This window comes from Elephas maximus, chromosome X (genome assembly GCF_024166365.1).
Source record: "Elephas maximus indicus isolate mEleMax1 chromosome X, mEleMax1 primary haplotype, whole genome shotgun sequence".
In the NCBI taxonomy this organism is placed as follows: Eukaryota; Metazoa; Chordata; class Mammalia; order Proboscidea; family Elephantidae; genus Elephas; species Elephas maximus.
This window is the reverse complement of record NC_064846.1, coordinates 96069866-96097356: the sequence shown is the minus strand read 5'-3', so window position 1 is coordinate 96097356 and position 27491 is coordinate 96069866. Positions and strand designations below refer to the sequence as shown.

Genomic DNA, 27491 nt, shown 5'->3' with positions numbered 1-27491 from the left:
CGAAGAGGAAGTAAAATTATCTCTATTCGCAGATGACATGATCTTATACACAGAAAACCCCAACGAATCCACCAGAAAACTACTGAAACTAATAGAAGAGTTTGGCAGAGTCTCAGGTTATAAGATAAACATACAAAAATCACTTGGATTCCTCTACATCAACAAAAAGAACATCGAAGAGGAAATCACCAAATCAATACCATTCACAGTAGCCCCTAAGAAGATAAAATACTTAGGAATAAATCTTATCAAAGATGTAAAAGACCTATACAAAGAAAACTACAAAGCACTACTACAAGAAATTAAAAAGGACATACTTAAGTGGAAAAACATACTTTGCTCATGGATAGGAAGACTTAACATAGTAAAAATGTCTATCCTACCAAAAGCCATCTATACATACAATGCACTTCCGATCCAAATTCCAATGTCATTTTTTAATGTGATAGAGAAACAAATCCCCAACTTCATATGGAAGGGAAAGAAGCCTCGGATAAGCAAAGCATTACTGAAAAAGAAGAAGAAAGTGGGAGGCCTCACTCTACCTGATTTCAGAACCTATTATACAGCCACAGTAGTCAAAACAGCCTGGTACTGGTACAACAGACACATAGACCAATGGAACAGAATTGAGAACCCAGATATAAATCCATCCACATATGAGCAGCTGATATTTGACAAGGGCCCAGTGTCAATTAATTGGGGAAAAGAAATTTTTTTTAACAAATGGTGCTGGCATAACTGGATATCCCTTTGCAAAAAAGTTAAACAGGACCCATACCTCACACCAAGCAGAAAAACTAAATCCAAGTGGATCAAAGACCTAAACATAAAGACTAAAACGATAAAGATCATGGAAGAAAAAATAGGGACAACCTTAGGAGCCCTAATACAAGGCATTAAAAAAAAAAAATACAAGGCATAAACAGAATACAAAACATTACCAAAAATGATGAAGAGAAACCAGATAACTGGGAGCTCCTAAAAATCAAATACCTATGCTCATCTAAAGACTTCACCAAAAGAGTAAAAAGACCACCTACAGACTGGGAAAGAATTTGCAGCTATGATATCTCCGACCAGCGCCTGATCTCTAAAATCTACATGATTCTGTCAAAACTCAACCACAAAAAGACAAACAACCCAATCAAAAAGTGGGCAAAGGATATGAACACACACTTCACTAAAGAAGATATTCAGGCAGCTAACAGATACATGAGAAAATGCTCTCGATCATTAGCCATTAAGAGAAATGCAAATTAAAACTACGATGAGATTCCATCTCACTCTAACAAGGCTGGCATTAATCCAAAAAACACAAAATAATAAATGTTGGAGAGGCTGCGGAGAGATTGGAACTCTTATACACTGCTGGTGGGAATGTAAAATGGTACAACCACTTTGGAAATCTATTTGGCATTATCTTAAACAGTTAGAAATAGAACTACCATACAACCCAGAAATCCCACTCCTTGGAATATATCCTAGAGAAATAAGAGCCTTCACACAAACAGATATATGCACACCCATGTTTATTGCAGCTCTGTTTACAATAGCAAAAAGCTGGAAGCAACCAAGGTGTCCATTAACGGATGAATGGTTAAATAAATTGTGGTATATTCACACAATGGAATACTACGCATTGATAAAGAACAGTGACGAATCTGTGAAACATTTCATAACATGGAGGAACCTGGAAGGCATTATGCTGAGCGAAATGAGTCAGAGGCAAAAGGACAAATATTGTATAAGATCACTATTATAAGATCTTGAGAAATAGTATAAACTGAGAACACATACTTTTGTGGTTACGAGCGGGGGAGGGAGGAGGGTGGGAGAGGGTTTTTTACTGATTAATTAGTAGATAAGAACTGCTTTAGGTGAAGGGAAGGACAATACTCAATACATGGAAGGTCAGCTCAACTGGACTGGACTGGACCAAAAGCAAAGAAGTTTCTGAGATAAACTGAATACTTCAAAGTTCAGCGGAGCAAGGGCGGGGGTTTGGGGACTATGGCTTAAGGGGACTTCTAAGTCAATTGGCAAAATAATTCTATTATGAAAACATTGTGCATCCCACTTTGAAATGTGGTGTCTGGGGTCTTAAATGCTAACAAGCGGCCATCTAAGATGCATCAATTGGTCTCAACCCACCTGGAGCAAAGGAGAATGAAAAACACCAAGGTGACACGATAACTAAGAGCCCAGGAGACAGAAAGGGCCACATGAACTAGAGACTTACATCATCCTGAGACCGGAAGAACTAGATGGTGCCCGGCTACAACCGATGACTGCCCTGACAGGGAGCACAACAGAGAACCCCTGAGGGAGCAGGAGATCAGTGGGATGCAGACCCCAAATTTTCACAAAAAGACCACACTTAATGTCTGGCTGAGACTAGAGGAATCCCGGCGGTCATGGTCCCCAAACCTTCTGTTGGCCCAGAACAGGAACCATTCCACAAGACAACTCAGCAGTCATGAAAGGGACTGGGCAGTGGGTAGGAGAGAGATGCTGATGAAGAGTGAGCTAATGATATCAGGTGGACACTTGAGACTGTGTTGGCATCTCCTGTCTGGAGGGGGGATGGGAGGATAGAGAGAGTTGGAAGCTGGCAAAATTGTCACGAAAGGAGAGACTGGAAGGGCTGACTCATTAGGGGGAGAGCAAGTGGGAGAACGGAGTAAGGTGTATATAAACTTATATGTGACAGTCTGACTTGATTTGTAAACGTTCACTTGAAGCTCAATAAAAGTTAATTAAAAAAAAAGAAGAAAAAAAAGTAAAACTAAAACAAACAAACAAACAATAAATAAAATAGCATTGAGAGAGCCAGTCAGTGATGGCAGTGTAGACCTGGGGAGGCAGCGCTGAGTGACTCTCCAACAGATCTATGCAGCTCGGCCCCTCCAGAAGAGGTGGGGGTGGTGCACAGGGCTGAGTGAGCAGGAGAAAGGAAAGGAGAGAGAGAGAAGAAACAGAAAAAAAGAAGTATGATGCAAACAAACCAAAAAATCACAGCCTACCAAGAAGGTGGAGGGGATGAAACACAGGTAGCTGGGCAAGATAAAGAAAAGGAAGGAGAGGAGAGAGAAAGAGAAGCAACAAAAAAGCCTAAAAAACAATGAAAGAAATAAATAAATAAACCAAAAAAGAACAAAGTAAACAAACCAAAAAATCTCAGCCCGTCAAGAAGGGGAGGGGTTGGCATATGAGGCTAGCTGGGCAGGAGAAAGAAAAGGAAGGAAGGGAGACGGAGAGATGCAACAACAACAAAAAAAGAGTAAAAAAATATCAAAAATCAAACACACAAAAATACAAACCAAAAACAAACAAACAAAAATGGCACCAAAGAGGCTGGCTGGTTGGGGTGGGGTGGTCCCTGGCAGCAGTGAGTTAGTGTCTCTCTGGCTGATCAACTCTGGCCCATTGGCAAGCAACTGAGAACACGTAGTGGAAAGAAGGATCAGGGTGGGAAAGCAAGTATCCCTGGTTACTGGGTGCTCTGTCTCCTGCTGGGAGCTCCGTGGATTTGCCTTCCCATACTCCCTGTCTACAGTCTTTGGTGGCTGTAGCCCAAGATAGTGAATCTGGCCGCGTTAGCTGGTATGGGACCTCTGCTCCATAGCTCTCCTCGTTCTCCGTTCTCTGTCAGCTTCTTATTCCATTCAGTGCTTGATTGAGTTCTGTGTTCCTTCATTTGTTACTTAGGGTTCCGTGATTGACATTTGTATGTGTTTTACTTAGTTTTTCAGGTCTTTGCTGCAGAGGGACGGCATGGTGCTTCTGTCTGTAGAGTCATGTTAGCTCCGCCTCCAGATTCTTATATATTTTAATGTGCTTTATAATTTTTTTTTAGAAAATGCACTTGTAAAAATGAAGTAATAAGGAAAAATGTACAAGCCATTTCAATTTCACAAAACTTAGAAATAGTTTCACCAATTTAAGAAGATGGGTAGGGAAATGTGCAATTTTTTACACTGATGGTGGATATAAATTTTGAGAGACTCATTTCACAAGAGACTGTGGATAAATGATTTCTTTTATATGCCCTTTTGCCTAGGTTCTTTGGAAAAACAGCTTGAGATATTTCCTCCCTAAGCCCTGAGGAGTCACCTTTGCCAGAGTTTTCTACCCCAGAGGCTTTGTTACTTTTGTCCAGGTTGGTTGACATTTCCTGGGTAAACTCTAAACAAGGATGGTTTGATACTTTCTGCCTGGCCCTGGGTTGCAGTCTGCCCTGTGATTGGCATGCATCTTGCAAGGATTGGCCCATAGGGTATGCAAATAAAATGGCTATGGGCTATGCAAATGAAGTGTCTATAGCCTACTAAGTAAATGAAGTGTCTGTGGCCTACCAAAAGGGGATTGGTCAGTTTGTAGCCCCCACTGGAGTTACCATGCCTTGAAATTGACCAGGAGTTGTGTATATAAGCAGTCAGCCATAGTGGTTTGGCAGACAGAAAGAAGTGGGAAGAGAAGATATAGGAAGAAGCAGAAGGAAGATAGAAGAAGAAAAAGAGAAGGCAAGGAACCTCCCAAAAGAGCTATGACACGAGTCAAGGGCTGTAACACTGAAGACAGCAAGAGGCCCAGAAGGGGCCCAGAGGCAGAGCCTGTGGCAACAGACAATAGGGCTAAGAGGAGCGTGTCCAGAGGGGGCAGAAAAGAGTCTGTTGTGAGGGGACTGAGAGGGGCCTGTCTTGAGGGGGCTGAGTGGAGCCTATTCTCAGGGGGCTGAGAGGAGGCCTGTCCTAATGGGTCTAAGAGAAGGCTTGCATGTTTGAGAGGAGCTGAGAGAGCTGTTCTGCACTGAAGAAGGGAGACTTTGCCTACATGCTTCCTCATCCTGATTCCGAGTTATAGCCTGTTGATCCAGATCCCAAGTTGTGCCCTATTACTTGCTTAATAAGCCAGTTAACTGTAAGTACAATCTGTAGTTTTGTGTGACCATTGCAACAGATTATCAAAAATAGAAGTGGTGAGTGCTGTGGGATGGATGGCTGGGGTCAGAATTGGTGAAGGGGTTGGAGAGTGTAAGTATGTCTGATTTCCACTTCACAGGGATCAGCCTTGGGCTGGCCTTGATGGTCATTATTCCCCCTGAATTTAGACAGGTTCTGATGCTACTACTACTCCTGCTACCATTTTACAGCTGGTGTCAGAAGTGGGATTTGTTGCAATGGCTCCTGACTCATGGAAACATGGGGTTTTGGAGGAGAAAAGATGAATGGGCACGGGATGAGAAACTTTTGATTCTTGAGTGGTTATTTTGGTTTTTGATATCTGTAGTGGCTAAAAGGAAAGTGAGAGATGTTAAGCTGCAGCAGTGGATGGGAAAGATGGTTGGGGTGAAAGCCCAGCAGGTTAAGCAAGATGATTGAAAGAGGACCATGGTCTGCTGGTTCAACCTGGCCAGAAACCTAGCGCCATATGCTTACAAATGGGTAAGCTAGTCAGAGGGTGGAAAACAGATTAATCTGGAGTATTTAAAAAGGTTGTGTGTTTATCTGAATGTACTATAATTGACTGAAGGAATGTTTTCCTTACATGGTGCTGAAAAACAGACCTGAATGTATAATATGGAAATGAATATTGGGTACTGTTGAAAAACAGAGTGCATGTAACTCTACCCTTCAAGAAATACTTGATTAGATATGCCAAAAGAGGAAATAGTAAATGGAAGCTTATGCCAAAAGCCTGTGAGACTAGGAGATTTTCATTTGAGAGTACCACAGTGACTGAAGGCTCAGTTGACCAAAGAGCTGCTTGGCAAATGAACAGTAAAAGCATGTTCATGTGGAGCACAGCCTCATGGAATCTGAAGGGTGTGTTGAATAGGACATGTCAGCGCCAATCAGAAGAACCCTCTTCCGGGACTGGAAATTAATGGGGGCTGGGAAGTACATAGCTTGGTATGCTCACTTGAGATAACCACCTGGGCCCACAAGATGAGTGGAAGTGAGGTAGATACAACAATGAAGGGAAGGACTGGGTTTGGATATGTTCCTTTGGCACTCGTTCACTTAGCCCTCGGTGGCTGGGAATGAGGGAGAGAGAGAAGGGGTTGGCTGGTCTGAAGTGCAGGGAGTTGTGAGGACTCCCAAGCCTATGGCTGGTACCCATTGACCTAGCCACAGTGGCTATGGATGGGTTGACCCCTACGGAGTGGGGATGAATATGAGCTGACCTTGACTGAATGAGGATAAGACGTCCTGGCCCACACTATAGGGCAAAGAGAGAGCGAGACGTTTGACATTGTGAGTTGGTGTAAATTGCTGCAATTTGATGGCTTGCCCTGGACTGGACTTTGCTTATGAATGATGATACTCAAAGTTCCAACCAGAACAGAAGATGCTTCATACCAAGGAACGTGTTTTTCTCCTCAGAGTACTGATTTGATACTACTCCTACTACCATTTTACACAGATCAGGGAAAATATTTGACGTGTTCATATCTACAACTCTAAAATTCTACTAGTAAGACATAAAAAGCAACAATATATTCATAGATATTAAGCTATAGATGTGTTCATCATAAAATTAATCTTACCATGAAAAAATCGGAACCATTTTACACATACCCTAAGGGACTTATTTGCAGAACTTAAGAGTGTATTCATATGAGATGGTATCTTATGTAACAACAGGATTATAGGGGCCTATCTAATGATTTAGAAAGATGATTATCAAGAACTGTTATAGTAAGTAAAACTATTCCCCAATGAAGCAATGCATATTGTATTACAGACATAAAGGCGTATAAAAAAAAAAGTATACGTATATATATTTATTAAATATGTATTTTATGAAGTAGTGGCATTAGGAGTGGTAATAGGATTTCGATTTTCTTTTCTTACAGCTACAATTTTGTGAAATATTTTCTATTATAATTATGCACAATTTGTATAAAAATAAATGGTTAAAATAAATAAAAACAAGAAAGCTCCTTTTCCCTGAAAATAGTGCGAAAGTGCAGAAATGACTGTAATGTCAAGTGCGAAAATTATCTAAGTATCAGGGCCCTTTCAAAATATTTGTGTACCTTAAAAAGATAAATAGGTGCTATTAAAAAATTAAAAAATTAGGAAGTCATATATATACATATATGCACCTATATATCTATAAAATCTCCCTCTATCTAGACATCAATACACTGAAATATTAACAGCCAGACAATATATTTTTAAGGTATCTTTAATGACATGAAGTGGAATGTGTGTATAATATATATATGTACACATATTTATACACACACTTACGTGTGAAAAAGCAGATATAAAAACGGTATGTACATTATAATACACATATATGACATGTGCATAAGAAAATGCTGGAGAAGTACAGACAAAAACATTTCAGGTAGTTCTTGGAAAATACTGGACAGGTACAGATGAAGGTATTGGTGGCCATCAGCATTGACTACTGGTGACATTAATTTTCCTTGGTTGACTTGTCTGCTTTGCGTTTTTTCCTGCAATGAAGCTGAATTATCTTTCTGACAGTGAGGAGGAGGGCAGGGAGTGGGGAGATAAACAGTGTTTAAATCCAGCAAAAAAACCAAGGGCAGTGAAATACCATTTGCAGGCCCACGCACACGCACATGCACACACAAACACACAAACATCAATTACAGGAACGAGGAAATTATGCAGTTTCAATGGACATACTTTTTTTTTAACTAGTTGCTCTGGCTGGCATGAGTGAAAATCAGTGCAATGTTATGGAGGGCGCTATTTGGCAACATACAGGAAAAGTCCTTAAAATGTTCATATGTGCTGTCCACAGTGGAGACCATCCGATCACCTGGGGTTGCTAGCAAAGATTTGGCTTGACAAGGAAGTATTCACTCATCAGAGTATGCTGTGTTGGTTTTAAACACAGGGAAAGAACTAGGCACCACATGAATGTTCAACAAAGTGGAAAATATTAACAGAAAATTTAAGGTTCATGGATAAACTGGAGCACACTGCAGGCACTGAAGATGACGTTTTGGAAGCCTGTTGAATAACATGGAAAGAAGTTCAATTGACTTATTTTTGTTTGGTTTTAGTTTCTGAAAAAGCAAATTAAGAAACACCACACACATGAACCATTCTATAGTAGTGTGTTAAAAGGGAGGGTGGGATGGGGGTGAGGAAGGAAGAGAGAAGGAGAGAAGAGAGCCCAGAAAAACACCAAAAAGGTAAAAGTGGTTGTCTCTGGGTAGTAGGAGCAAGGGGAGCAATTGCTGTCTTGGTTTTTCCCTCATCTGATTTCCTTCTCCTTTGAGATGTTTCTACCATGAAATTGTACCACCTGCGCAATAAACAAAGAGAGAAAGAAATTGCTTTTAAACCAAACCACAAGGACAAGAGGCAGCCTGTAAACTATCAAACGGCAATGATTTAGCAAGATTATTCACAATGGGCGATGGGGAGGGGAGAATGGGGAGGGGCAGAGAGAGAGCTGCAGAGCCGACCTGAGATGGGTGGGGTGGGGTGGGGCTGGGCTGAGCGGAGCTGAGAGGAGCAGGGCTGAGAGGTGAGGAGGGGGCACAGAGGCAACAAGGTGGGTGGGGAAGAGAGAATAGGAGCTGAGAGAAGCAGGGCAGAGTTGAGCAGAGAGGAGTAGAGAGGAGTGGGGTGGGGCGGGGTCAGGAAGAGAGGAGACTAGAGGAGAGGGGCAGTGAGGGGCAGAACAAAGAGGAGCTGAGCAGAGAGGGGCTAGGAAGAGAGGGAGAAGAAGGTACAGGAGGGGAGTTGTAAACCCGGTGGGAGCCAGGGTTTGGCTCTGCTGGCCTGCTCCCTGTCTCCTGGGATGTCTTCATCGCAAGGTGGCTTCCTCATCGGTGTCTTCATCGAAATCCTTGACGTCAGCACTCGTGGACTGTCTGGCCCAGGCTCCCCTTTCGGCCTCTCTTTCTTTATGCGACTTGAATCTCCCAACGAAAATTTTGCGGTAGTTCAGAAACATGCCGTTCATCACGTCTATGGCCCGCTCAGCCGACTCCTGCTCCTGGAAGTGCACGAACCCGTAGCCCTTGGGCCCCTTTTCATCGCAGGCCACTTTGCAGGAGAGGATGTTGCCAAACGTTGAGAAGATGTTGTACAGCGCTTTGTTGTCGATGGTCTTGCCCAGGTTCTTGATGAAGACGTTGCCCACCCCGCTCTTGCGGAGCGAGGGGTCTCGCTGGGACCACATGATGCGCACTGGCCTGCCCTTGATGACATCAAAGTTCAGGGTCTCCAAGGCCCGCTTGGCGTCCACCGGTTGCTGGTAGTTAACATACGCATAGCCCAGGGAGCGGCGGGTGATCTTGTCCCTGCAAATGCGGATGGAGAGGATGCGCCCGGCCGGGCTGAACTTCTCGTACAGCATTGCCTCGGTCACCTCCGGGTGCAGGTCGCCCACATACAGCGAGGCCGTGGGGGGGTCGGGGCTGGCGCTGATGATCCTCTTGGTGTAGATACCCATACTTGCTTTGATGGCCGCTTCCTCCTCCGCCGCTAGTGCAGCCGCCACCTCGGCATCTGCATCCAAATGCGTATCCGCATCCGTCTCTACCGAGGGGGACAACGCAGCCCTTGCTGCAGCGGCGGCTTCAGCCGCCCTGGCCTCTGCCACCGCCGCTGCCACCAGGGAGGCCTCCGCCTCCTCCCCCGCCAACGCGGCCGCCGCCTCCTCCAGGGTGGCCTCCGCCGCTGCCTCCTCTACCGGAGCCTCGGCCTCCACCTCCGCTTCCGCCTCAGCCACTGAGGCCTCCGCCACCGCCTCAGCCACAGTCGCCGCCGCAGCCTCCGCTGCAGCCGCTGCCGCCACCGCCGCCGCCACGGTCGCCGCCGTCGCCACGGTCGCCGTTGCCGCCGGGCCGCTGCCGCGACCTCCCTTTCTGCGAGCTGGGGGGCAGAGAGGCGGGGGAGGGCGAGTGGGCGCAGGAACCCGGCGTGGGCGCGAGCGGGAGCCGGGGCGGAGGACCCGGGGCCAGCAGAGCTGGCGAGCCCAAGTCACCTGGGATGGCGAGCACTGCCGGGAGCGCGTTGGTCCGAGTCGCTGCAGCCTGCTGCTGCCGCCGCCGCTTGGTCGTGAGCCAGCGTGCGGGGCGCGGGCGGACGGCGTGTGATGGGGGGTTGGGGGTGTTGGCGTCTGTGGTCCGGGCAGCTGGAAAGGCTTCTGTCTCTTTGGTTCCCCCTGTGGCTGCTGCGGGGCGGCGGGGCCTGGAGGTCTGGAGCGGCTGGAAGGGGCGGGAGGCTGTGGTGGTGGGGGAGCGGGGGTGTGAGGCTCAGCCGCTCAAGGTCTCCTGGATATTCATGAAGAGAGAGCCAAGAAAAGGGCTCCACTGTGGACAGAGGGAATACTGGTTAGATGTAGGGGAGTTTATCCCTCCTCCCCTACGGAACGTTTAAATTAATAAGTACCATTGCAAGAGAGGGTGAGGCAGCATTGAGAATACGCTTGCCCGGCCCCAACAAAGCTAAGAAGAATAGTTTTCTCATATTCAGGCGTGCTCCTCCTCTCAATGTACACGCACTCCCCAACATCGCCATCACCAAGAAAACAACTTCTCTTCTGAGCTTCCCAAGCTCCCCATGCAGCCTGCTGACCCATTTTCTCAGAGACCCCTCCCCTCCTTCCAGCTCTTTACCTCCGTTGTAGCACTTACAAAAGACAGAATAAAAACCATGCATTCTTTCAGAAAGGTCTCTGGGTGACACAAAAGGTTGGTACTTGACTAATAACCAAAAGGTTGGTGATTGGAACCCACCCAGCTGTGCCGCAGAAGAAAGGCCTGATGATGTGCTTCTGTAAGGATTACAGCCAAGAAAACCCTGCGGAGCTCAGTTCTACTCTGTAACACAGGGGATGCCGTGGCTTGGAAGCAACTGGACCTCGATGGCAACGTTTTTTATTTTTATTCATTCAAAAAGCCATGCCACAAGTAGTTATTGAGACTGTGCTGGTTCTATGGATAGAGAGGTTCGGAGAGACAGGAGGACATAGACTGGTTTTGAGCTTGCCTTGGTGAAACAGACAACCTGGGCTGGAAACCCTGCCTCTGCAACAGAGTATGGCCGGACTAGAGACCTGGGGCTCCACATATCCCCAGCCACCAGCCCCTCGCAGCCTCAAAACATTCATCGGGAAGTGGGGAATCAAGAACGCCCTGTTCTTAGTGCTGTCCTCAATGATAAGATGAGGAAAGCCAAACCAAAGACCGGGCACAGAACCTCACCTGGAACAGGCACTTGTTTATTCTTGGATCTGCCCTCAAGGTGCTGAGGCCTCCAACCTGAACCAAGAGATGCACAAGCATGTTCAACAAAAACAAAACCTGAAATTACTCTCTAGAATGAGATGCCTGGGCTCAGTTCACCAGCGGAAATTTATGGGAGGTTTATCGAGTACTAGGCTCTGGGGTTAAGGGACAAGCAATGTGCTGAGCATTGGGTGTTGGTGTGTTGATGTGCAGGGCAGGATGAGAAGACTTGAGCAGTATGTGTTGTGGGGGCAGAGAGGCCACACAGGGCCAAATGCTGAGGAGATAGACAAGCAAGCAACCATTAGAGCAGAGTGTAACAGGGACTAGAGCCCCACTTCCTACAGAAAGGGGAATCAGGTGATGATGTGCAGAAGAGAGAACCCCCGAGGAAGGTTCTGAAAGATGAGTAGCAGTTCCCCATGTCAGGGCAGGAGGAAAGGCATTCCAGGCAGAGGGATCAGTTTGTGCCAAGGCCCTGTGGCATAACAGTACAGCCATGGTCACTTCTGGTCGTGCCTAATAGTCTGGTGTGGAAGAGCTCATGGTCCCCAAGGGCATATAGTAGGAGATGGGGCTGGAAGGTGCCGGGCCCTGTGAGGCAAGCTAAGGTGCCTGGATTCTAGACTCAAAGTCACGGGAACCACTCAGCGTGTTCAAGGATGGAAGCAATATGACCAGAACTTTAGAAAGAGTACATATTAAACATCAATACACATAAATGCACACATGCACACACGTGCACGCAACATTGAGATGGAGCTGATAGAACAAGAGGAAGAAAATCAGATGTAACCAGTTGCAAAAATGTCAGAACAACCCTTCTTCTCTCTGTCCCTCCTTTCCTTCCATAAATAGGTGTCTCACACTTACCACGGGCCAGGCATTGAACTGTGGGCTATGGGGTCAGATTAAAAAAGAAAAAAAAAGTCCAGCCCGTAGTGCCTTCCCTCAGGACGTCTCCAGTCCACTAAGGCTCAGGCTGCCCATACAAGTAACAGAAATGCCAGCAGAGGGCTATAAGGGCTATGAGATTGGACTATGGTGGCCGTGGAATTTCATCTGCCCAGCACATATTCTCTCCTCCCCCTCCACCTCTCTGCCCTTCCACCCTCTTTGGATAACAGAAACTGTTTTCTGTGATGGCGGCGTAGGCTACACCTGGGCCAACAGGACAGAACAACCATGAACATGAGGAATGGACCGAGTCACCATGGGGTACGATGCAGCAAGATCTTCCCCATCGCTGTCTGGAGACCAGCCCAAGATGGCTGAGAACAAGACACACAGATAAGCACTTTGCCAGCTTGCAAAATCCAGCTGTCTGCCCCTAGACGGCGCTAGCTGCAGCAAAGGCAAGGGGAGAAACCTAGGAGATGCCTGCCGTACAGGCCCTGCCTGACCAAGGTGATGATTGCCGTCACTGTAAGGAGCCATCTCCTGGGCACCTAGGTTGCCAGCATGTAGGGGGAAGACCATATGTGCATCACTAGTCCAGGTGGTTGTCCAAGAGGGACCTGAGGAGGCAGAGGCCAAGGGGGAAGCCACGATTGCTGAGGAGTACAGAACGTGAAAACGATGAGAAGAGCTTCTCAGCCACATTGCTAAGAGGCAGAAATGGCAGAGGAGAGCAATTCAAGGACCAGGACTCAACAAGATCTCTTTCTCCGGCTTTGGTTTCCAATCCACAGAGCCAGCAGAAATCAGTGAAATGACAGGACAAATAGGTTCAGGGAAGTCATGCTATGGCCCAGCGAATCTCCAAGAATGCCAAACCTGAAGACAATTCCCAGGCAATCCCTACAGGGATCCAGCAACAGGAACAAGGCTGCTAAAGTGAAAACGACAGCAGCTGGGGAATCCTCTCCAAGACTCCTCTCAGAGGCCTCCATGGAGCCCCCATTATCCTCTTTTTTTTCTTTTTAGTTCATGGTCAGTTTCTACCATCTGCAGTTGAAAGTTTTCTGACTACTACATGCTGTGATAGAGGCAAAACTCAAGAGCCCTGTGGAGCTTCATTGGAGGGAGGGAGAAGTCCTTTTCTTGTGAGAGGAAGTGCTATTTATTTCATCCATTCAAGGGTTGAACAAGAGTTTAGGGACGGCCTACTATGTGCCAGGGTGCACTCTTTCAGCCAGAGAGTCCCTGCGCTCAGGAGCACGTTTTCTAGTAGGGGAGACAGACAATAAAAACCTCAGAAAACATAAAAACAAGAGTTGCTATAAACACTTTCAAGGAAATGAACAAGGTGACGTGGTAGATATTACCTAGAATCCAAGAGAAGTGGCAAAGCTGGAGCTATGAAGCTCAAGGAAGGCCTTTCTGAGGACAATGATAAGCAGTCAGCTGCTTAAGGAACTAGGGGAAGCACCTGCCTAGCAGAATTCCCCTGTTCCTGTGGCAGAAAAGAGCTTGGGGTGCTGGAGAGACAGAACGGATGGCAGCGTGACTGGAGCCCACTGGATGAAGGGATACAGGGTGTAGAAGAAGGTGTAGTGGTGAGCGGGGGCCATGACGAGAAGTTTGGTTTTTATCCAAAGTGCCATGGAGAGCCAGAGAGAGGATTGAATCAGGGCAGTGCCATGATGTAATTCATATTTAATCATTTGTCTCTGTCCGCTCTGTGTGGAAAATATTGCACATGGGCAAGGCAAAAAGGAAAGTAAGGAGACCAGTTAGGAGTCTCTTGCCATAGTCCAGTTGAGAGATGACAGAGGCTGGGCCATTTTGAGGATAGTGCATAGATTCACATTATACCTTGGCAGTAGAAAAGCCTGCACTTGACCATGGACTGAAGGCAGCCGGTGAACAAACGGAAGGAATGAACTACTACTACAGGAGTATTTTCTTGCATGTCTTGATCATGGAGGTGTTAAGTATTGTGATAGGCAATAATGAGGGTGTACCTGGTAAGTTTGGAGAAGGGGGAAAGATGGCTGGGAGTGAGTGTCAAGAGCTCATATTTGCACATGCTAAGTTTCTGAATCCATTTGTCAACCATGTAGGCTGGAGAAACAGAATTACGGAGACAACAGGACCCAGACAGTATTTAAACCCATGAGATTAGGTGGGATCACTTAAGGAGAGATAGTAGTCAGAGAAAGAAGGTTCGGGGCTATCTCCTGAGACACTCCACTGTTCAGAAGTTGGGTTGAGGAGGAGAAGCCAGCAAAAGATTGAGAAAGACTGGACAGTGAAGAAGGGTCAGCCCTAAAACTGACTTCTCTCTAAGGCTTTGCATGTGCGTGGGAGTTGGCTTAAAACAGGACAGCAAAGACTTCGTGAGCTGGGATTTGGACCTCTCTTTCTGTTCACTTCTCGGTGAAGCTTTGAAAAGAGATAGGTTCAAATATGGAGATATTCAAAGGGTGTTTGGAGCAGCCTCTGATCTACCATTTCATATGGCCCAACCCACCTCTTCCTATCAGAAGGGAGAAATACAGAGGAGTGGGTATGTGGTTCAGAGAGTAGGGGAAAAGAGTAGAAAAAATGAAAGAAGGTAGGTGATGGGGGTACCAATGAGGAGAGGGGCAGATCAACACTACATGCAAAAGTAAATCAAAATAATGAAAACAGAGATCGACATAAAGAACCCTCTTCCCAAGAATTTCTCCTTGGCATAGCTGTAGGGAGGACGCTTAGGGTATTTGGATGTCTCAGGCATTTCATCCTTAAATGGCAAAAACTGAGCTCCTGATCTTTACTCCTCACCCCTATTCCCCACCCCAACTTTTCTTTTCCCACAATCTTCCCCATCTCAGTGAATAGCACCACCATCCATCCAGGTGTTCAAGTGAAATAAAATTGGAGAGTCACCCTTATTTCTTTCCTCTTCCACATGTTCCTCTGGTCACCATCACACCCTTCAGCAAGTCCCGTCACCTCTACCTCCAAAACACCTCCTGAACCTCTGTAACTCCACTGGCGTGCACCGTTTTGTCTCGGGAATTCCCACCATTCCCTTCTCCTTCCAGTAGCCAGGCTGACCGTTCCAAAAGATGAATTACATCCTTTTCCTCCCCTACTTAATATCCCATACTGACTCCTCATTTCACTTTGAATAAAGTGCAAAGTCCTCAACATGACTTACATATAATGAGCTGCATGATCTGGCTTCTGGCATCTTCCCCTCACCCACTTCTCCTTCTCTAGACCTTGGACAACATGGGCCTTAGAATATTTTGACAACCCCAGAGTTCAAGCAGGATCCTTCCTGAGGGCTTCCACTTGCCTGAAACCTTCTTTCTTTATCTTTTTAAATTACGAACAAGTTTTTTAAAAATATAGAAAAGTATATCAAGTCACAGAAAACACACCCATGTACAGATCACACAAATGAAAAAAAAATAACATTTTGTCCCATTTTTGTTTCAGATGTTTAGTTTTTGGGGTGAAAAAACAATACAAAATACAGCTGGTGATCCCTTTGGAGCCCGCTGCACTAGCATTCTATCGCTCCCTCCCCAGAAGCACATACCTAGGTCACTTCTGTGTGTGATTATATAGGGAGGAGACAAGCAGATCTTGGGTGTCTCTCTCTAATTTCTTTTTCTCTCTCTGCTCCCTCACCCCTTCCCTGAAGTGAAGGATTTCTATGACCCCTTGCTCTTTGTCTCTAAGGGATCATAATTAGTCATATTTGGGCCCAGGAATGGTCGTGAGAAAGAAAGAAGCTTATACTCCTAGTAGTTCTTGCATTTTTCCTAAATTCCTGGGCCTTGCTTGGTGGAAATAAAAGAAGGTGGGCCTTGGAGCCAAAATGACTTGTAGGCAGAATTCCAGAGCAAAACACTTAACCACTCTGAGCCTCAGTATGTGCTTCAAGTTTGAATTTCAGAAACTGTGTTAAAGTTATAGGAATATCCTTTATAACAAATAGTCTTGCCCTAACCCTGCTTAGGAACCAACAACAAAGGACTGCTCTGATGATTTTTATTCAGCGTTTAAGCTTTTTTTTTCTTTCTGGGGACTAATTCACCTTCCAATGTATGCTTAAAGATTTAAGTTACACCCTTGTTTGTCATAATCTTAAACAGTTTGCAGACGTGATCTTATAATAATTTACCTACAGATATACCCCAGGCTGTGACTTACAAGCTTTGATATCTTGGTCAAGTTGCTTTACCTTTTTTACTTTTATTTTTTCTTTCTTTCTTTTTTTTTTCTTCTTAGATTTCAAGTCCTCATCTATACAATGGGATATTTATAAGGATGAAAAATAATAATGTGTGGTAAATGTCTATCAGAGTGCCTGACATGCATTCAATGGCCAATACGTGGGACTCCTTGTTAGTCTCATTTTCCTCTGTCCTGAGGATGTCCTTACGCAGCTGGTTTTAGAAGACCCAGTGTCTTTTCTTCCTGAATTTTCTCTAACCAGGAGCTTGGTGTCAATCCGCAGAGATTCTGATCTTCTGAGTGTGTCCTAAAGATCTTGGATCTTCTGTTCTGGTTTTGTTGTTCTTGTTGTTTGTTTTTTATTCTTTTTTTCCTCTGAGCATTTCATTTTGCAAACTCTCTATGGACATATATTCTAACTCTGATTATTTCATTGACTGTGCCCAGTCTATTGATGAGCCCATTAAAGGTACTCTTTATTTCTCTTACCTTTTTTTCTTTAGATGCTAGCCTTTTATTTATTTTTTTTATTGTACTTTAGAAGAAGGTTTACAGAACAAACTAGTTTCTCGTTAAACAGTTAGTACACGTATTGTTTTATGACATTGGTTAACAACCCCACAGCATGTCAACACTCTCCCTTCTTGAATTGGGTTCCCTATTACCAGCTTTCCTGTTCCCTCCTGCCTTCCAGTCCTTGCCTTTGGGCTGGTGTGCCCCTTTAGTCTCATTTTGTTTTATGGGCCTGTGCAGTCTTTGGCTGAAGGGTGAACCTCAGGAGTGACTTCATTACTGAGCCGAAAGTGTGTCCGGGGGCCATACTCTCAGGGTTTCTCCAGTCTCTGTCAGGCCAGCAAGTTCTAGCATTTATTTTTGATTGCTTATTAGAGTTTCCATCTCTCTGCTTACATTGCACATCTGTGCTTGCTTGCTGTCTACTTTTTCCCTTAGATCTCAACATATTAATCATAAAAAAAATAGTTATTTTAAAATCTCTGTCTGATACTTCAAAAATCTGTGTGTCATATCTGAGTCTGGTTCTGATGCTTGCTTTCTCTCTTTAGACTGTGTGTTTTTCTTGCCTTTTAGCATGTTTCATATTTTTTTCCTTCACATTGGATTATATTGAAAATCCTTAAAACATTGTATGAACAAAACAAACTTCACAATACAGTCATCTTCACGACTGGAAATAAATGTTATGCCTCATACTTTTTTGTCGAAAGCCAACATGATGTATCAGGTGACAACAGTGAGGTGAAAGGCATTGAGTGTGAGCTTCTGTGTTAATCTAGCTAGGGGTTGGACAGTGTTTGATGTTTGCTCGAGCTGCTAGAGGCAGGGACTTCAAATTCCTCTAGTGCCCTTTTTAGTCTCCCCTGTTGTCTTGGGTTTCCCTAAGAACTCCTTGTCAGATAGTGTTTGTCTTGCAGCTCTTTCAGCTGTAGTCCACTGGTGTACTGGAGCCGTTGATGTGGTGACAAGGTGTCGGGGAGGGGAAATGTTCCATATACTTATGATTAAATCTCAGTCTTTTAGTGGGCCTGTGTCTCTGGGTCGTGACCTTCAAAGATGTTTCTAAGTTCCCCTCCTCCAGCCCTCTTGGGTGAGACAGGAAGATCAGAGAGGCCTGGAGTTGGGTAATTCCCTCTTCTTCTAGGTGGGATAAGGCTCTAGTAAAGTCTTTCCCTCTGGAGGGGGGGCCATTCCTCTGGACAAGGTCTGGGTGTATTTCAAAATGATTACTTTTTTCATGCCCTTGCCAGAGCCATGATGGGGGTCTTTCTTGTCTCTACACCTTGAGACCCTGGTGGCATTCCTGAGGTTAAGTCCATGAAAGTAAGGGGTTCCTCCTAAGACTGTAGCCCCCAGGAGTTTCTCACTCTCATTCTAGCCACAGTCATCCTCCAGCAGTTCATCAAAATTACCATTTAAGTGTCCCTTACCAGTTCCTGGCTCCAGCTGCTTCTGCTCCAGGTAAACATAAGCAGATCTCAACTGTGATTATCTGTATTTGTCTGTCTCTTCAGATTTTGAGGGGGTGGTTCACTATTATCAGGTGAATGCATGAAAAGTCACTGATTTTTAGTTTGTTCAGCTTTTTTTCTTATTGCAAGGATGGGAGCTATGACTTCCTAGCTTTGCACAAGTCAGAGATGAAACCGGAAGTGCTTTCTTCTTTTCTAACATAGGCATTTAGTGCTATCAATGTCCTCCTAAGTATGGCTTTAGGGATATCAAACAAATATTGACATGTTCTCTTTTCACTTTCAGTTACAAATATTTTCTAATTTCTCTTTTTATTTTTTCGTTGATCGAAGAAGTGCTATTTAAAAGTGTGTGATTTGCTGTTGCTGTTGTTAGGACTCATAGTGACCCTGTGTGTAACAGAATGAAACACTGCCCTGTCCTGTGCCATCCTCACAGTAGTAATTATGTTTGAGCCCGTTGTGGCAACACTGTTTCAGTCCATTTCATTGAGGGTCTTCCTCTTTTTCGTTGACCCTCTACTTTACCAAGTATGATGTCCTTCTCCAGGGATTGGTCCCTCCTGATGACATGTCCAAAATAAATGAGTCGAAGCCTCACCATCCTGTCTTCTAAGGAGTATTCTGGCTTTACTTCTTCCCAGAGTAAGAAATTCAAAGACTTTAAATAGGTCTCTTGCAGCAGATTCACCCAGAGCAGTACATCATTTGATTTCTTGCCTTCTGCTTCCAGGGACATTGACTGTTGATCCAAGTAGGATGAAGTCATCAACACCTTCAATTTCTTCTTCATTTATCATGATGTTGTTTATTGGTCCAGTTGTGAAGATTTTTATTTTCTTCACGTTTAGGTGTAGTCCATACTGAAGGTTGTCCTCTTTGACATTCATCAGTAAGTGCTTCAAGCCATCTTCTTTTTCAGCAAGCTAGGCTGTGCCATCTGCATATTGCAGGTTGTTAATAAGACTTTCTCCAACACTGATGTCTTGAACCCTGTCACAGTATCTTCTTCTTCTCTCCGACCGACTGCCTCTCGATCCATGTACAGGTTCTGCATGAGCACAATTAAATGTTCTGGAATACTCATTCTTCATATTGCAATCTATAATTTCTTATGATCCACGCAGTTGAATGCCTTCGCGTAGTCAATAAAACACAATTAAGCAACTCTATTGTAGTGTCTGCTTACAACCAAGATCCAACTAACAACAGCAACAATATCCTTCATTTCACATCCACTTCTGAGTCTGGCTTGAACTTCTGGCAGTTCCTTGTTGATGTACGGCATCAGTTGTTTTTTAATTATCTTCTGCAAATTTTTGCTAGCATGTAATATTAATGATATTATTTGATAATTTCTGCACTCTGTTTCATTGCCTCCCTTTGGAATGGGCACAAATACAGATTTCTTCCAGTCGGTTGGCAAGATAGCTGCCTTCCAAATTTCTTGACATAAATGAGTAAGCACTTTCAACCTTGCATCCACTTGTTGAAGCATGTCAGTTGGCATTCAGTCAATTCCTGGAGCCTTGATTTTCACCAACACCTTCAGTGAAGCTTGAAATTCTTCCCTTAATCCCAGGAGTTCTTGATCATATCCTATTTCCTGAAATGGAAGAACGTTGACCACTTCTTTTTGGTACAGTGACTCCGTGTATTCCTTCCATCTTCCTTTGACGCTTCCTGTGTCATTTAACTTTTTGCCCATAGAATCATTCAGTAATGCAACTCAGAAAAAACAAGGCTTGAATTATTTTCTCTTCAATTCTCTCAGCTCAAGAAGTGCTGATTGTGTTCTTCCCTTTTGGCTTTCTAACTCTAGGTCTTTGCACATTTCGTCATAATACTTTTCCTTGCCTTCTGAAGCCACCCTTTGAAATCTTCTGCTCAGCTTTTTTACTTCATCATTTCTTCCGTTCACTTCAGCTGTTCTGCACTTAAGAACAAGTTTCAGAGTCTCTTCTGACATCCATTATGGTTGGTCTCTTCCTTCTGTCCTTCTGACTTTCACTTCCTTCATGTATGATGTCCTTGATGTCTTCCCACAGCTCTTCTGATCTTTGGTCATTAGGGTTCAGTGTGCCAAATCTATTTCTAAAATGGCCTCAGAACTCAGGAGGAAGATATTCAAGGTCATACTTTAACTCCCATGGACTTGCTTTGGTTTTCTTCAGCTTCAACTTGAACTCGCACATGAGCAATTGATTGTATGTTGCACAGCCATCGGCCCCTGGCTTTGTCTTGACTGGTAATATTGAGCTTTTCCATCATCTCGTTCTACAGATGTAATCTCTTTTATTCCTGTGTAATCAAGTGTATAGTCATCGACTGCATTATTTAAAAAAGTATTCCCAATGAATAAGTCGGTGGTGTTGCAGGATTCTATCATACCATCCCCACCGTTGTTTCTGTTACCAAAGCTGTATTTACGAATTACTGATCCTTCCACTTTGTTTCCAACTTATGCATTCCAATCGCCAGTAATTTTCAATGCATCTTGATTGTTCAGTCAGTCAATTTCAGACTGCAGCAGGTAGCAAAAATCTTCAATTTCTTCATCTTTGGCATTCACGGTTGGTGCATAAAATTGAGCAATGGTCATATTAATTGTTCTTCCTTGTAAGCTTATGGATATTAACCTATCACTGCCAGCACTGTTTTTCAGGAGAGATCACAAAATGTTCTTTATAATGGTGAATGCAACACTGTGTCTCATCAATTTATAATCCTTGGTATAGTGGACCATGTGATTGTTGGGTTTGAAATGGCCAATTCCGGTCTACTTCAGCCCATGAATGCCTAGGATGTCGATCTTCAAGTGTTCCATTTCACTTTTGACAATTTCCAATTTTCCTTGACTGGTACTTCATACTTTCCACATTTTGATTACCGATAGTTATTTGCAACTGTTACTTCTAATCTTGAGTCACTCCACACCAACAAATGAAGGCCCCGAAGGCTTTACTCCATCTATGTCATTAAGGCCAACTCTACTTTGAGGGTGCAGCCTTCCCCAGTCATATTTTGAGAGCCGTCCAACCTGAGGGGCTCATCTTCCAGCACTATATTGGGCAATATTCTGTTGTTGTCCGTTCCATTTTCATTGGCTGATTTTCTGAAGTACATCACCAGGCCCTTACTCTTAGTTTGTCTTAGTCTGGAAGCTCTGCTGAAACCTGTACATGATGAGTGACCAACACACAAGCCACTACAGTACCTCAAACTCACCACTACCCTTAAATAACTCTGCTGCTACTGCCCATTCCTCTGTCACAGCAAAAAACCTGATTCTCAGACTTACAGGGGAAATACCTATCATGCTCTGTGGCAAAAATGCTTATTAAAAGGGGCCTTGAATGCCTTACCCCGACATCACCTGAACCCAGTGGACACCATGACCCTATTTCTTGTTTGTAAAACAGACCAGCAGAAAATATGGGTCCTCTTAAGTGCTTCAACATATCCACATGCTAAAAAAGCTACTTTGCTCTTGACTTAGGCCCAGAGCCTCTAAAACCGAAAAAGAAACAACTGTGGAGGATTTCCTTAACCTTTATAATATTGATTGGTAGTCCCTGAAGGAGGAAGCTGTGGTAGGATGTATAATGCACTCCCAAGATGAACACATTTTAATTCCTGGAATCCTTAAATGTTACCTTATGTGGCAAATGCTTTACATATGTGATTAATTTAAGGATCTTGAGATGGGGAATTTATCCTGGATTATCCGGGTGTACCCTAAATGAAATCACAAGTGTACTTATAAGAGGTAGGCAGAGGGAGATTTCAGACTGAAGAAGAGAAGGTAATGCGACCACAGAGACAGAGACTGAAGTGATGCAGCCAAAGCCAAGGAATTCCAGCTGCCACAGGAAACTGGAAGAGGAAAGGAATGGATTCTCCCCTAGTGCCTGCAGAGGGAGTGCAGCCCTGTAGAAACTATCATTTTGTCATGGCGAAACTGATCTTGGAACTCTGACCTGCAGACCCATGATACAAGTACATTTCTCTTTTTAAAACCACTAGGATTGTGGTGATTTGTTACAGCACCCATAGGAACCTAATACAGAAGCTTACCACGAAGAGATGGGTAAAGAACAGGGAAGAAGACTTGAACAGAGGTACAAGCTTTGACGTGATTGAAAATCAAAGTGTATTGAAACATTTTACGCAATTTGCAGATGAAAGTTTTGTTTGAAAGGAGTGGAATCTTGTGCCTATACAATACTGTCTCTGGATTAATGTTAACTTCTGCCAAGGTGGACGAATTGGTTGTCATATCTCATGGTTTATTATTGGCTTCACTAGACTCATGGAAACAGGGGTACGATATTCACCCACCCCATCATTCATGGGCATGTCTCCCAGGTTTTACCTTGCTCCGCTGGATGTTCATAGCATGGAATACAGCCCACCCCATTGTCACAGTCAGTCACGAGCATGCCTTTACCAATTGGAGTACTTTATATGAGGGGTGTCAATTATTAATGAAAATTGATATGGTTCAATCACAATACCACTTTGCTGAGCGTTCCAGTAGACGGGAAGCCCTAGCCAGTCCTAACCAGGCTCCTGTTGACACTGACACCTAGACATTATTTCCCAAGGAAGCACACACACACACACACATTATAGAACTTCCTTGCTCCCTTTAATTACTCATGTGGCTATTAAAGAAGCCCTAAACCATCTAGAGTTCCTGCGTGGCACAAAAGGTTTTGTGTTTAACTACTAACATAAAGGTTGGCTCTTCAAACACACCGAGAGGCAAAGCAGAAAAAAGGTCTGGAAATCTACTTTGGTAAAAACTACAAACAAGAAAAACCTATGGAGCAGTTCTACTCTGTAGCACAAGGAGTCATCATAAGTCAGAATCAACTCGATGACAATGGATTTGATTTTTGTTTTTAGTTATCTAGTACTGCTATAACAGAAATGCCACAAATGGGTGGCTTTAACAAATAGATATTTATTTTCTCACAGTTTAGGAGGCTAGAAGTCTGATTTGAGGGTGCAGGCTCTAAGGGAGGGCTTTCTGTCTCTGTCGACTCTGGAGGAAGGTCCTTGTGTCTTTGGCTTCTGCTTCTCAGTAATATTCATGTGGCTTGGCATCTCTCTTTCCCCATTTCTGCTTCTCTGGCTTGCTTGTTTAATCCCTTTTATATCTCAAAAGAGATTGATTTCAGACACACCCTACACTGATTCTCATTAACATAACAAAGGCAACCTGGTTATTATTCCAAATGGGATTATAACAACAGGAATAGAAAATCTATAACACATATATTGGGGGGACACAGTTCAATCCATAACATTCCACCCTTGCCCCCTAAAAATTCGTGTCCTTGCGGCATGCAAAATACATTCACCCCATCACATCATCTCAAAAGTCCTAAATCAACTTCGAGTCCCAAATCTCATCTTCTTAATCATCTAAATCAAATATGGATGAGACTTTATGCATATTTCATCCCAGGGCAAAATTCCTCTTCATCTGTGAACCTGCAAAATCTAAAGCACAAGATTTCCATTCCCAAAGTACAATGGTGGGACAAGCACAAGTAGACATTTCCATTTCCACTGGGAGCCACTGGACAGGAAGAAGAGATAACAAACACCAAGCAAGTCCAAAACCCAGTAAAACAAATTACATTAGCTCTCACAACTAGAAAATGATCCTTTCTTCTCTGAGATCATCTGGGCAATGACTCCATCCTCCAGAATCTAGGTGCTAACCACACCCACTGAATTCTGGGTAGAGGCCCCTTGGCCCTAGACTTCAGCTTCACCTTCCAGGCCCTCTGGGATGGCAACTTGACTCCCTTGGCTTTAGTTAGTGGCCCCATTCTCCTAATCCATTCGAGTGGAGACCTCACCTCCTCAGCCCCAGCAGTTCCCGTTCTTCTCCCCCTTGGGCATGGCAGCCCGTCTCCTCCAGTTTGGGTGGTGGCCCCATCCCTCTGGAATACCTTAATGGAAGCCCCACATTCCAGAACTGAGTTGGTGAAGATCCAACTCTTTGAAACCTGGGAGGCTGTGGCCACACCATTTGAGATCCAGGAGACCGTGGCCCCACCTTTTGAAACCGAGAAGTCCCTGCTTCCCATGCTCCTTCCAGCAGTTCTCTGGTCTCTGAGCTTGTCCAGGGAAGGTCCCTTTTTTTTTAGCTTGGGGGACAACAGATGTAACTCCTTTGGCCTGTTTCCTGCCCATAGAATTCCAAGAGGAAGACATTGTTCTCTTGTTTCATCCTTTTCCTATGCCCTTCAGTCTAAGCTGATGGGTTTTCTGCTGTGGTAGTTGGTAAGATCCACCAGTCACAGGCGTAATCTTTTTAACAAAAGATTCTGTAGCCATGTCCTTGAAAAATTCTAGGAAATGTGTCCTTAGATTGTACAACAGAATTTTCCAATTCTTTAAGTTCTGTTCTCATTTTGTACACTTCATTTTTTTTCAGATAATTTCCTGAGTTTGTTTTAATAGGGGAAGGGAGGAAAAGGGCCATAAAAGCTGGGTGTTCACTGTATAGGTATTTTTGTTTTATGCTGCAGATTTATGTTCCATGCACTTTTGTATTTCCTTTTTTTATTAACTTTTATTGAGCTTCAAGTGAACGTTTACAAATCAGGTCAAACTGTCACATATAAGTTAATATACACCTTACTCCGTACTCCCACTTGCTCTCCCCCTAATGAGTCAGCCCTTCCAGTCTCTCCTTTCGTGACAATTTTGCCAGCTTCCAACTCTCTCTATCCTCCCATCCCCCCTCCAGACAGGAGATGCCAACACAGTTTCAAGTGTCCACCTGATACAAATAGCTCACTCTTCATCAGCATCTCTTTCCAACCCACTGTCCAGTCCCTTTCATGTCTGCTGAGTTGTCTTAGGGAATGGTTCCTGTCCTGGGCCAACAGAAGGTTTGGGGATCATGACCGCCAGGATTTCTCTAGTCTCAGTCAGACCATTAAGTATGGTCTTTTTGTGAGAATTTGGGGTCTGCATCCCACTGATCTCCTGCTCCCTCAGGGGTTCTCTGTTGTGCTCCCTGTCAGGGCAGTCATCGGTTGTGGCCAGGCACCATCTAGTTCTTCTGGTCTCAGGATGATGTAGGTCTCTGGTTCATGTGGCCCTTTCTGTCTCTTGGGCTCTTAGTTATGGTGTGACCTTGGTGTTCTTCATTCTCCTTTGCTCCAGGTGGGTTGAGACCAATTGATGCATCTTAGATGGCCACTTGTGAGCATTTAAGACCCCAGACGCCCCATTTCAAAGTGGGATGCAGAATGTTTTCATAATAGAATTATTTTGCCAATTGACTTAGAAGTTGTACACTTCATTTTTGAGTCCATCTCCTTCTTCTCACTTTTTACTACAAGTGGAAAGGAGAAACCACACAGGCCCTTTAAAATTTTGTTTAAAAATATCATCAGTCACTGCTTACAAGTTCTACTTTCTGCCAAACATTTGAACATAATTCAGACAAGTTATTTGCCACTGCATAAAAAACATCACCCTTCCTCCAATGTCCAATCACATGTTCATCATTTTCTTATAGTCTCACCAGAAACACATTTAATGTCCACATTTCTAGCAAAATTCTGTTGCTGTGTCATATATATTCTCTAAGATGATAACGACTTTCTCTATCGCTCTCCTCACTTCCTTCTGAGCCCTCATCAGAATTTACTTTGAAGTCCATAATTCTACCAGCAGTCTCTTCAAGGCAGCCTAGGCTTTTACTATGAGACACCTTAAAACTCTTTCAGCATCATTAAAAGGATACAAACCATAACTAACAACACACAAACTCCAGAAGGTAAGCTAGGTAACTGGGATCTTCTGAAAATTAAACACTTATGCTCATCAAAAGACTTCAACAAAAGAGTAAAAAGAGAACCCACAGATGGGAAAAAAATTTGGGCTATGACAAAACCAACAAAGGTCTAATATCTAAAATATACAGGAAAATCCAACACCTCTACAACAAAAAGACAAATAAACCATTTAAAAATGGGCAAAGGAAAGGGACAGACACTTCACTTCACCTAAGTAGACATTCAAGTGGCTAACAGACAATGAGGAAATGTTTGCGATCACTAGCCATTAGAGAAATGCAAATCAAAACCACAATGAGACCATCTCACCCTGGCATTACTGGCGTGAATGAAAAAGACAGAAAATAATAAATGTTGGAAAGGCTGTGAGGAGACTGGAACTCTTATGCACTACTGGTGGGAATGCAAAATGGTACAACCATTTTGGAAAATGATATGGTGCCTCCTTAGGAAGCTAAAAATAGAAATACCATATGATCCAGCAATCCCACTCCTAAGATATAAGAGCTGTCAAAAGAATAGACATATGAACACCCATGTTCATTGCAGCATTGTTCACAACTGCAAAAAGATGGAAACAACCTAGATGCCACCAACAGATGAATGAATAAACAAACTGTGGTACAAAAACCAATTGAGTACTACACAATGATAAAGAACATTGATGAATGTGCAAAACATCTCACAACATGGATGAATCTGGAGAGCATTATGATGAGCAAAATTAGCCAATCACAAAAGGACAAATATTGTGTGAGACCACTACAATAAAAACTCACAAAGTTTACACACAAAAAGAAAGTCTTTGATGGTTATGAAGGAGGGGAGAGGTGGGGATGGAAAAACACTAAATAGACAATAGATAACTGGTAAATTTGGTGAAGGGTAAGACAGTACACAATACTGGGGAAGTCAGCACAACTTGACAAGGCAAGGTCGTGGAACCTTCATGGACACTTCCAAACTCCCTGAGGGACTGAATTACTGGCCTGAGGGCTGTGGGGACCATGGTCTTAGGAACATCTAGCTCAAATGGCATAACATAGTTCATAAAGAAAATATTCTATGTTCTACTTTGGTGAGTAGCATCTGGGGTCTTAAAAACTTCTAAGCGACCATCTAAGATACTCCATTGGTCTCACCCCATCTGGAGCAAGGGAGAATGAAGAAAACTAAAGACACAAGGGAAACACTAGTCCAAATGACTGATGTACCACAGTCTCCACCAGACTAGATGGTGCCTTGCTACCAGAACTGACTGCTCTGACAGGGACCACAAAGCAAAATGAGACTAAAGGGGCACACTGGCCCAAGAAC

General features: G+C 44.0%; 1 protein-coding gene across 1 annotated transcript; it reads right to left on the bottom strand.

Annotated features, from left to right (window-relative positions):
* Positions 1–8520: 8520 nt before the first annotated feature.
* On the bottom strand, positions 8521–24449 carry LOC126068750 (uncharacterized). The gene is made up of 3 exons (XM_049871460.1): positions 24312–24449; positions 11213–11269; positions 8521–10230 (listed from the first exon to the last, which is right to left on the bottom strand). Exons 1-3 carry the CDS (start codon positions 24447–24449, stop codon positions 8806–8808), a joined length of 1620 nt encoding a protein of 539 aa, XP_049727417.1. The 3' UTR covers positions 8521–8805.
* Positions 24450–27491: the final 3042 nt, after the last annotated feature.

Bases quoted from the DNA above. Each gene is read 5' to 3' on its own strand.
- LOC126068750 (XM_049871460.1), bottom strand. From the start codon at position 24,449: ATGGGAAGCAGGGACTTCTCGGTTTCAAAAGGTGGGGCCACGGTCTCC. The intron at 11,270-24,311 runs GTATTCCAGAGG...CTCTTGGTTCAG, and splicing joins AATGTGGGGCTTCCATTAAG to GTTGGAGGCCTCAGCACCTT. The intron at 10,231-11,212 runs GTGAGGTTCTGT...CCACCACCACAG, and splicing joins TAAACAAGTGCCTGTTCCAG to CCTCCCGCCCCTTCCAGCCG.